Raw genomic sequence first — 12,382 nt, 5'->3', positions numbered from 1 at the left:
GGAAGGTTGGAGTGCTATCTGACAGCACCTTGACAGCACAGCCAGGACACACTTCTCCTTCCCAGGGAAACACTTAATCCGGCTTTTAACAGTTTTGGCATCTGTATGTGTGTGTTTATGTGAGAGAAAGTGTATAGACGGGTGGGGCGAGTGCACTGACATACCTAATCCTTGTAAACTCTCAGGGCTGATGGAGAGTGTGCAGCTGCAGGCTGAGATATTTGTGTGTGAGAGAGAGAGAGAGAGACAGACAGAAAGAGAGAGAGGACTGTGCGTACGTGCATTTGTGTGTGTGTGAATGTGCATGTTAGGAAAGGTCTGTGTTTTTACGCTTCTACATACGTGCATGTGCTTGAACTACAGTATGGAAATACCAAGACCTATCTATCTTCTCCATCTTTTCTGATGATCACTCAAACATTAAAGATGGCTTTCAGTATTCTGAGCACATACAGCCATCTTAGTGTTGATAAGTCCTCTTCACATCTAATATATATTCCAATTACACAGAGAATCCCCCTGACAAACCACACACAGATTATAACTGTTACTAACAGAAGCCTCCAAAGCTTTGCCATAACATTTTATTGCTTTTCATTTGAACTGTCTTTACCTAAAATGTGTAGCACTTTACCTTTCTCTTCATAAAATTAAATTACTTGGGTCGTGACTTATCTTCAGTCTACAAAGATGTGCATGTATGTGAGCAAACACGCACACAAACAAAAAATCTATATTCACGTCTGATCCCTGTCTTGTCACTTTAAAGGGGTCATGTCTGGATGCTGTCAGTCACCCGACAGCCAACACAGCAGACATCTGTCAGGATGTACTATGGGGACACACAACCTTCAACATCTGCATGTTTAACACACTGACAAGTTTCCTCTCTGGAGAGTTTACATACGATATGAAAACTTTTAGAAGACAGTTTATGCAAATACCTTATGATCATCATTAAACTGTTTTAAAGTGAGCACAGCACAGTCTAAAAAGAGTGACTGCACAGGACTGCCTTGTTGATTCTACCTAAAAATAACCAATGCACCCTTTGTAGTAAATGACTCTTATGCTCCTGAAATAAATCAGGTACAAGTTAGTGTCATGTCTGCATCTGAACCAAAACAAAAGGGCTTGATGCACTGCCAGGTCTACTGCATCAGCAATGCTTCACAACATACCTACGCCGAACAATCCGCCGAAATTCATACTACTTGCCATCTGTCTATCATCATCGATGTGATGGAGAGTCTCACTCTGATCGTGCTGTATGACAGCTTATGAGAGAAACTCCCATCTGTTCACTCTGCTCAAAAACACATACCGAGAAAGCTAAATCACCTACTCAGGTCTGAAACAAATAAAGCCCTACAGAGAAATCAGGGAAACACATCAAGAAGGAGAGAATAGCTGGGTGTGGGTTGACTTAAGAAAGTGACAGGTAGAAATAAAGGATCCTGTGTCCAGATGAATAGAGAAAGGGCAAAGAAATAAAAAGACATAATGGAGAGAAAAACAGATAAAGCTGCTGAACTGCAAACACAAAATGTCCTGTGTAAAGGCAAAAGTGTGTAAGTAACAGTGAACACAGAGGGACGAGGATAAGAATGAATTGATGTATTATGGCGAGACCTTTGCACATTCTTCGCTGGAGTCAGGGATTTTTGAGGTTTGGCACTTTCTACTGCAGCTATATATTTTTTTTACTCAGAGTATCACTTCTCGTTTTCTTCTTATTCTTCTAAGGGCTGGATGTGTGGAGAGATATTCATATGAAAGACTGATGGGAATTTTAGAAGCCCATCCTCACATTAAGAGTGTCTGTTAAAAGGTTGAGATGTTTTTTTGAGAAGGAGGAAGACATTTGATCCTGGTTGTTAAACAAGAGAATAGTGGCCAGGGACTACCTTGTAAATGTCCATGGTCCATGCTGATGGTTGGAGTGCATATGTTTGGAGCATATAAACTATAGACTATTGTATTATATGATAGGATATATAAAGAGAGAGGTGTAAGAGGATGCAACTTAGAGAGGTACTTGAATATTTTCCATGTGTTAGGTAGTTGCTATTCCTTTGTATTCACACACTTTTGCACACACGTATGCACACAGTATGAGTACATATTTCTTCCTGCATTTGTACCACACATCTATTCATTACACCTGAGGTGTGGTTCACAGTCTTATGCCCACTTAAAATAATGCCTCAAAGAAAGCTTTCAATGAGAATCAGCCAAGTAGCTCAATCAAAAGATGCTCCAATCAGTGAATCTGGAAGGAGAGGTTTAAATGGGATATGACTCGTCGTGCCTTGAAAACTCCTAAACCTCCACTATTCAAAGGGTAACTTTGGTATTTTTCAGCCCGGACCCATTATCAGTTAATCTGATTATTATTTTCTCAGTTAATCGCTAAGTCGTTTTGTACATAAAGTGTCAGGGGAAAAAACTGCATATCACAGATTCCCTGAGCCCATCTTCTTCAAATGTTTTGTACATCCAACAGACATAAACTTAAATACAATCAGTTTACTATGATATAATAGAGAAACCCCCCCCCCCCCCCCCCCCCCCCCCTCATTGGAGAAGCTGGTCCAACCAAACATCTGGCGACTTTGCTTGAAAACTTACTCAGCTGATTAATTAATTATCAAAACAGTTCCCAATTTATTTTCTGCGTACTAACTAATCAACTTATCATTATCGTTTCAGCTCTAAGTGTGAGGCAGTGGTTCTCAGCCATATGGCAGGAGTAAACAAGATTTCAGTCTAAACAAAGCTTAAACTCTGCAAGTGATCGCTTGGAATGGAATCTAGGACTTTGATAAGGACTTTGATAAGGCCTTTATGCATCTACCCATCTGCCGTGATGTCTCACCGGCTTGGTTGGTGGTAATGGTGACAGCAGCGTACTGCCTCATCTTGGGTGCCAACGATGACACACCATTCTGAGCTTCGATCTCAAATGTGTAGTTAGTGTGAGCCAGCAGATCAGCCACCGTCACTGTGGTGTTGTGGAGGCCTGTGGCTCTCGGCAGAAAGCGAACGTTGCTCCGGCAAGGCTCGCAACGCTGGGTTCCACCGTTGCTGCCATTGGCAGCAACTCCACGACAGCGTTTACAGAGGACAGTGAAGGTGATGTCCCTGCGCCCACCACTGTCCTCAGGCCAGCTCCAATCCAGGATAACTGAGGTCTCGTTAATGGAGGATATCACATTTCGAGGTGCTGAAGGAGGACCTTGAGGGAGATAAAGAGAGGTGAGATGAAGGTGAAAACATGGAAAATATTTGTCACCATGCTTTAAGTTTTTCAACATGTTTTCAACATCTTGTGACAGCAGTTGTATATTGGTCAGTTTCCCGGAAAGACAATGGTTGTTTCGTGAGGTGGTTAAATTGCAAAAACAGTATACCAACATGGAGATTTGCATTTAAGGAAATGGTATCGTGTGCTACACAACATGCACCCATAAGCCACAACAATAAAACCACTGATAGGTGAAGTGAATAACATAATCATCTGTTTACAATGCAATGTCGTACAGGGAAACCTTGGGTTCTGGCAATCACGTAAATGGTTTTTGACACACATCACCCACAGGACAAATACACCCGACCCCATGGGGGCAGCTCTTTCCTTCAGCAGCAGCCTCCCCCCAGCTGGACAAGGCACCTCGTCACATTTTGAAAACAGCTCAGGAATGTCTCAAGGACCACAACAACGGCCTGCAGACTCGCCAGATCCCTCCTCTGATCAAGAATCTATGGGATGCACCAGAATAAACCCAATCCATCCTCCCAAAAGGGGGGCCTCTCACCTGGAGGCCCCATCCTCAATGCATAAGGAATCCAATATTTTGATGCCAGTGACTACAAAATATCCCCAGAGGTCCTACTTGACAGGGCAGAGTGGTTTTGGCAGCCCAGGGGGATTTAAAAAATATCAAGCAGGTGGTTTTAATGTTGTGGCTGATCAGTACTTCTATCAGTGATTCATGATGGTATTGTTTTATAAGGGTTGCATTAATATGAGTCTGCTTCCCTCTCTGTTTCTAGATTATTAAGGGAAGGGCATGACATGTTTTTCCACAAAAAAAGTCTGTTAAAGTCAAGCTGACATATAAAAGTAAAAATATCTTATCACAAACAGATTTCTCTAAATATTTCCAGATTTTCATATCAAAGCTACAACTGTAATTACATGGAAGACAAAACAAAACTGCCAAATAACTCCGCAGAGAACTTGAGCAGGAGAAGGAGGAGGGAAAGAGAGTGAAATGGGCTTGGATTGTGTCTTGAGATAAAATGCTTTGTTTGGTTTGTTTGACTTGACGAGAATTTACTTCACTCCCAAACTACGCATAGCTCCTGTCCTTGTAATCAAAAGATTAAAAAGAGAGAAATCAAAGGAAAAATACACCAAGTGTTTAGCTGAAGAGAAAATCTGAAAACAAAATCAGGCTATCTATTGAATGTTATGAGAAATCTAGTAAATTTTAAATGCAGTTATGCAGTTTTGCAGTTTCTAGACTAAATAATCCAACTCAATTGAAAAGATATAATGAAATGATAGAAAACAGATTTAATGTGAATTCATCATGTTGCAATTAATACATAATTCACACAATGTAATAAGCCATTACATTAAGCTGTTACAAATTTGCTGTTCTGAGTAATGGTAAAAGAAAACAGTTTATGGTTTTGTATGATTTCAAATGAAAGCCTCCACTTCAGCCTCAACGGATATACTATGCAGACAAAAGTATTCAGACAGGGGCTGGCTTTCAGGAGCTGGGCTGGTCCCCTTACTTCCAGTAATTCCAACTTTGTGGCAACAGTTTGGGGAAAGCCCTTTTCTATTCCAGCATGACTGTGCCCCAGTGCACAAAGTAAAGCTCCATAAAGACATGGCTATATGAGTTTGGTGTGGAAGAACTTGACTGGCCCACACAGAGCCCTGACATCAACCCCATCCAACACCTTTGGGATGACCTGGAAGGGAGGTTGTGAGCCAGGCCTTTTGGTCCAACATCAGTGCCTGACCTCACAAATGCTGTAGGGCATAAATGGGCAATTCCTACACAAACACTCCAAAATCTTGTGGAAAGCCTTCACAGAAGAGTGGCTGAGAGAGCTGTTATAGCTGCAAAGGGGGAACCAACTCCATATCAATTTCTTTTTATTTAGAAATGCAATGGTCAGGTGTCCTAATACCTTTGCCTGTAGAGTGTATAATCAAACATAAAGAATTTGAGTTAAAGTACAAACAGGTAGCATATTGTATCATAAATGTGAAATCTTTCTCAATCATTGCGATCAGCCAGTAGCAACATCTACATCAAATCATTTGTTAACATCTACAACTGACTCCTTTTCCAGTGAATAGTTGGTATTCATTATTAAAAATGTATGTATCACCCGAGTCTGTGTATACTAAAGCGAGACTGTATTTTTTTTTAATACTCATCTGACCATGACAGTCTTCTGGATAACGTATACAGCTAATTCCACTGACCACATTGAATTCTTGGACCTGTAATCCCCATCAGATATTACCTGCACAGCCATGCACATGTACACATGCAGGCAATCATATACTACTTCCAAATGTCAAAATAATACATTGCTGTAGAGATTAACATGTGACATGAATTATGGTGTGTAAGAACTGAGAATGTGTGAGTAATCTGCGATCCCTCACAAACGGATTTATGTATTGACAATTCTCTTTAGGCTCCTTCCAGCCTTCTACTTATCACTGGAGATGTCAGCAGATGCTTAAACTTGAAATTTTGGGAGGAAAAAAATATCTCACAGAGTTAACGCAATGGGAGATGATCAGCAAGGCGGATCAGCTCTTGCATTTTTATGCTAATCTGCAGACGGTGCTGTGGGACACAGGGGAATGCACTGATGCATTTGTAATTGGTGGAACTGAATTCTTGGGAGTGGACAAACTATACTTTATACACTGTTAAGACAGCTGTTACAGAAACATCTCATGTTAAATACAGCAGGAAATGCCATACACAAAGCATTTTTTTTTAGTATTTAGGCTTAGTTTTTAGTTCTTATAATCTCATTTTGCTGCCCTCTAAGATTTTTCTGCTAACACTTTCAAATTTTCAGAGTCAATTCTAAACAACCTCTATCACACTGCTAACAGCAAAATCACCCTTCTCAGATAATCATGATCGTTATCTTCGAACAACGCATCTATTCATTTGCAGCCCTTGCGTTGCTCAACCTGTCCCAATGATGGGAAATTTGCCTATTTGACAAGATGGTGTTGAGATAATCACATCAGGGACCTGCTGTGAAAGTCTTTCTAATTAGACTTCTGTGTATGCCTGTGGGCGTCCAATTTGTATTTTCTACTGTTCTCCAAACGGCGAAAGATTTTTTTCTTTCTCCCTAGCCCATTTAGGAACGGATGTATCCATAACCTGACATGAGGGAATGCAGTGATTTATAGTTTTATGGGGAATGCATTTTGGATGGCTCGCAGGAGGCATCTGCATCTGCAATCCATTTGCATCAGTGGGCTACAAAGGGAAGAATCATGTAAGAAGCGGAAAGGTGATAAAGTGTTCTTGGGCAGCCATTGCTCCGGTGACCTTTAAATAATTAAGGAATTTAGTGCTCTTTGTTTATTAGTCATCTATTGTTACTTGTGAAATGGGAACTTGCGCACTATCATAACAATCTTCAGCTGTTTTAAATACTACGTTGGAATCCAACTACAAACAAGTCCCACTAACTAGAAAAATACACTGTGATGATTGTTTTTATGGGAGAACCAGTACACCAGGAAATCATTTTTGAGGTTCAGTTCTGAAGCATCTATATACAGAGTGTATATGCATATTTTTGTAGCTTTGTTTTGTAAAGACATGTACAGCAGTAATGTAATAAGACTTTGCATAACAAACATAGTAAACATGACTCACAGTGAAAGGCAGAAAGCACTAATATAGAACACTGAAACTCAGTGAAAGCCAAACTAATAAGTTTCATGATCCATTCAAGGCACGTTTAAGAAATTTGAGTACTCAGCTTGTACTCAGCAAATTTGAGCACTCAAAAATTCTTCCACCCCACAATGGGTGGCTTCTCTGGTCAGATATATGGGAAAGCACACTTACGGGTACAGGCCATGGAAGCAGGGTCTCCCTCAGCACGGAAGTAGTTTTTCTCGCAACCGCAGTGCAGCGATCCCTCGTGGTGAGAGAAACTGTGAGGCGGACATTTTGAACACTCCATATTTCCGAGTGTGGACTTGTAGAAGCCAGCCCTGCACACTGGAAACAAAAGAACACAGACAGATGCATGAGTGTCATGCTGAACCAGCACACTGATGGCTATCTAATAGCTTCGTCAGAGCACCTAACAACAGCAAGAAAGAAATTAAAGATGGGAATTACTTAATTCACACACGCGCACACACACTTAAATGGCGAGAGGAGGTCTGAATGTGAATCTGCTGTTAATGTAAGAAAACTTCACTGACTGCTGGTGAAAAAACAATAATTCTCTGAAATGTCTTTGTCCCTATTCCTCCCTCTTCATCTCTCAGAAGGCACAACATGAATAATGCAAATTGTCCCCTCAGATAAAAGGGCTGTTCTCTTTAAATATCTGAGGTATTAAATCTGCACTCAGCAGCTCTTTTAACTCCTACTCACCACAAATCTGTTGCAATCTGTGCAAGTAGGGTGACACTCTACCTGTGTAAAGTAAATTGCATGTGTAAGTGTGTGTTTGTGTGTCTGTGTAGGAAGGAAGATCAAGGGGAACTTTTTTTCTCTCCTTTTTCTATATGGTTCCACTCCTTTATTCTTTACTTTTTTCTTCACTTTTAACAGTTTGAGACCCTTGTCATCTTACCTTGATTGAATGCTGGGAAACAAAATATTTAAGACTACAAAAAGCCTCGCTATACATTGACAGATTCAATTTTGCTGGCCATAGACAACAGCGTTTAATATCACAGTAATGTACTTCCAAGCATTAAAGGTATTTCTACTGCCAGTACACAGAAACTACAATTTCAAACAACACAGCTCGCATGATTAAAGCAGGATTCAGTCAGTAATTTCCAAATATGGCAGAAATTCAATATTTTAACGCCTTTTAAATCTACTTGGGTAAATTGTGTTGTCATGACATGGACTTGAAAGATCTGGATTCTGTTCTAAACATGGAAATTTTCCACCTAATCCCATACTGTTCCAGATATATAAAGACAAACGTGCATGTTCGTTCTCTTTCTCTCCCTCACTCACACACACACAACATTAAAAAATGGCGCGCAGCGCTAGCAGCGAGCCAGCAGAATGTGTGGGCTCAGCAGAACAGGTCTGACAGATCCCAGTGGTGGACAACACACTTCTGCAAAAGCCAACACTGCTGATACTACTGCCATATCCATCACTGACACTGGCACACCAAGGTCCCCATGCTGCACTAAATACTCCTCTACCTCCCCTTTACTCTGTGTAGTCTATGTGTGTGTGTGCGTGTGTGTGCATGCGTACATGTGTGTGTGAGAGAGTAATACAAAATGAAGTGGGTTTAAACAGCCCATGATCCTACTGTTGGAATGACATCTACAACACTTGCTGACACACACAAAACAGACCACCCTGATTGGAGGACATACCAGGAAATTAGACCTGACAGCCAGGGCCCAAAGCCAATCAGGTAAATGAAGCAGCGAGATAACCACTGGGTCAGCAGATTTACACAAGGAACATAAAACAGGAGGGTGGATAAACAGAGAAAAGTTAGAATCAATTAATCTCATAACAGTGGCAGACTGAGGCTTCATCTGATCCCTCTATCCATAAACAACCTTTGACAGAGCACACATGCCCCCAGCAGTTCACCCTCGGATAACAGCAAACATCACTATAAATGCATTCACTGGACCACTGGGCTTGAATCCAGCTGGACCTGTTTTCATTTATCTGCCATATGTGCTAACTCCTGGCATCGCACCTCGCCGTGGACATGAAACTATTTACTTATGGAGATATGCGTGTTCACAGGGAAAGCTGTTCCAAAATCGTGTATGGCTCTCAGCCCCAAAATCCATTGGTTCCTACTGAAGACGTAACTCTTTTGGGTGACAAATATATATTTTCATTTTGAAAAAGTCTAAATAATTTCTTTAAACAATTAGAAAGTGGGGATTTTAGTTTTTAGTAGACTACTCACACAGGAGTAAATGCTGCATTTATTGAAGACTGTTTTCAGTAACATGCGTTTTGAGCATAGGTGCATAAATATGGTACTGGGAGTTTGTGGGACTGCACAGAATTAAGGGAGGGTCCATTATGTTTGTGTTTATCAAGTTTGCAATACCAGTCTTTAGCTTCCCCTTTATGCATTCAAACCACTGACATACGTATACAACAGTGGATGACACATCTCCACCTCCACCCACTGAACAAAACTGAAGCCATGATATCCCTGATATAAGTGCTGCCATCTAGCAATTGGGTCAGATAGGTGATGATGTCATTCGGCCTCAGAATGACATCATCACCTATCTGACCCAATCACATCACATCATCATGACGTTTGACTCGTTTTTTTTTTTTTATAACACCAAATAACTTTCAAATTTTATCAGAAAAATAAACACTTGAACATACATCAGCATAAAAAAAACTGTCTAAAATGACAGCAACCATCTTTGGCAAAAATTCATTTGACCTGCACTGCACAGTTTTTAGTTTGGTCCACGGCTCCTCTGATAACAAGGAGGGTGAGGGGTTTATGACTTGGCATCACTTTTGGAGAGCTATCATATTATTTCCCATTTGACCTGACATATGTTACTACATATAAATATACCTATCTGCGTCTGTCTGAACATGGCAGGGGGCATGACTCAACTGCACACACAGTCAGGGCCAGAATAGAAACATGTGAATTCACACAAAATCCAGCACCTTCCCACAGGATTATTTCTGTGTTTCAGAACACAACCACTGTGAAACAATCAGAGATTAATGCATAATTCCTCTGATTTAGTCCTTTGTTTTCATTAATGCTGCTCCCTCTCTCCATTCACTGTGTAGCTCGCTTGACCACTGCTGCTATCCGTCTCTCTCCGTCTGTCTTACTGAACCTGAGTAACTCTGAACGCATTGCACATGTTCATTTTTAAGAAGTAAAATATTACCCTGTGTCATGGTGTGGCTCTGTAATGTGATTTCAATAGTTTATGCACATATAGCAGATACCAAGTACTTACTTAGTTGGTAAGATCAGTGTATTATTATTGAAATGAATACAGAATATCACCAAACGTATCCTTTAAACTCAGCCCTGTGCTTGGAGGAATTACTCTGGCAAGTCAACACTCCATAAACGTAAGGAAAAAAAAGCCTCATTTCCACTTAAAAGTTAAAAATATACGGGGACTTCTGAGTGCATAACACAGCCGTGAAACTTATTAGGCATCGAGAGGATCTCATAAACTTTCAGTGTAAAAATTAATAACCAAAGCTTACGGTACGAGGTTTTCATATGACAGTATAGTGATATGTTGTATTTTCTTGACCGCAACCCTAAAAATATTTTTATAACAGTTGGAGAAGGATAATAAAGGTCCTGTTTCTTCCCTGTGTGTCTGCCAGGATAAAAAGCAGCTATGACAGAGGCTGATGGTAAAATCAGATTCAGCTCACAGGAGGTTAACTACTCATCTAGCGGAGAACCGAGGTGTGTTACTCTGACATACACCAGCAGTGTGTGCAGGGGCACAAGTGGATAGTATGATAGCCTGTGTGGTAGCATATGTGTGCGTGTGTGTGTGTGTGTGTTCCCCAGGAGAGGAAACACGGTAGCTCTTCAGATGACAGATTATGAGCGAATAATGAAAATACATGGTGTGTGTTTGTGTGCGTGCATGAAAATAACACATACAGAGACACACACATTTCACAAGAGCTTCAGGGCCTTGACAAATAAAAGAGAACACGTAATATTTGCAGATGAGAAAAATACGAAGGTCAACCCTCCAGAATCATCTTTTATTAATTTTTGAAATCAATAATAGCAGCAGGAGAAGCATGTGAGGAGTGTATCACTGTTCGTCATTTGTGAAACACAAACACAAATACGCGTTTTAAATTCTTACAAATACTGGCACACTCACAGGGGTGTGCCACAATGTCTTGCTTTCACTACATAATGACAGCCGAAACACAATCTCATCATTCACTATTAAAGAGTAGTGCACACTTAGATTTACACATGTGCACACACGTACACAGCTGCAGCAGCCACATTTGATATGGTGGTTGTAAAATAACTGGGGCTGCAATTTGCTCAATCAATAGTCTAGGTCACAGGACACCCTCATCAATAATTAACATGACTGTTGGATGGTCTCGTGGTCACACGCAGACCCTCTTTTTACTACATGTTAGTTGAAAGTCTGGCCTGACCTTGGTGAGGCTGGATTGTGTTACTATGCAGCTCTTATTGAGACCAGCATCAAAGGATTTTGAGATGACAATGAGAATTTATGAGTCAGAATGGTGAGTGAGTAAAAAAATCCAAGAAATGACAGCAAGAGCATCACAAATCCATTTCATGACCATAATCTCGTTGGAAGCACTGCTAAGCACTTACTAGATACACTGTAATCATCAGGGAGAAAAAGTGACCAAAGATTGCACCCAGCGTGTTCCATCTCACATGACTCGTGTCCTCTTGAACTCATTCGTTACCTGTAAATTGATTGGTGCCTGGTAGTGAAAGTGGGAAAGTACCTCTGCCCTTGACCCCTAATTCAGTCAGCCTAACCCGAAGCTCCAGTTCTGGTCTTCATCTTTCACTCTTTCCCTCTCTCTCATATACACTTCAAGGTTGAAACTAGCTTCAAGCACAGCGGGAGAAAAACAATAGCCCAACAATTGATTTCCTGTTTCCATACCACCTCCGCTTCTTTTCTTTTTCATGCCGACAAGATGCCAATGACTTTCACTGCCTCTCTCCTCCCTTTCCATCTTCCTCCACCTCCTCTTCATCCTGTCCACCCTCCTCCAGTTCTTTTCTGTGGCTTCCACCGCTTTCTTTCTTTTGCTCCATCCTTCTTTCCTAATTGGAATAGCTCTCTTTGAAATGGAAAAGTTATTTACTTTGACAGCTTAGGCATTTGGCTGGCGGTCTTATCCGGAGCCACTGGTAATGTTACTGGAAACATGGCAACAGTAAACATCTTGCCCCCCTGCCATGAAATCCCCCTTTGGGCTAACCAGTAACAAGTTACAGAAATCTGGAAAAGGTCAGAGTCTTTTATGAAAGCGTTGTGCATTTTGGTTGGAAATTTTCACTGCCTAATAATTATGCAATTGTTTAAAAA

General features: G+C 40.9%; 1 protein-coding gene across 4 annotated transcripts in view; it reads right to left on the bottom strand.

Annotated features, from left to right (window-relative positions):
• The window catches only part of epha3 (eph receptor A3), a 92,306-nt gene that overhangs the window by 36,966 nt on the left and 42,958 nt on the right, over window positions 1-12,382 (bottom strand). For all 4 annotated transcript variants that reach the window (XM_046403841.1, XM_046403843.1, XM_046403844.1 and 1 more), the window contains exons 4-5: window positions 7,146-7,301; window positions 2,879-3,238 (exon numbers count right to left, since the gene is read on the bottom strand). In XM_046403841.1, coding sequence (XP_046259797.1) covers window positions 2,879-3,238; window positions 7,146-7,301 — 516 coding nt within the window. The remainder of the gene's footprint in view (window positions 1-2,878; window positions 3,239-7,145; window positions 7,302-12,382) is intronic.

Source organism: Scatophagus argus, chromosome 11, assembly GCF_020382885.2.
Source record: "Scatophagus argus isolate fScaArg1 chromosome 11, fScaArg1.pri, whole genome shotgun sequence".
Taxonomy (NCBI): Eukaryota; Metazoa; Chordata; class Actinopteri; family Scatophagidae; genus Scatophagus; species Scatophagus argus.
Note: the sequence above shows the minus strand (reverse complement) of the source record. Positions and strands in the feature narration are given on the sequence as shown.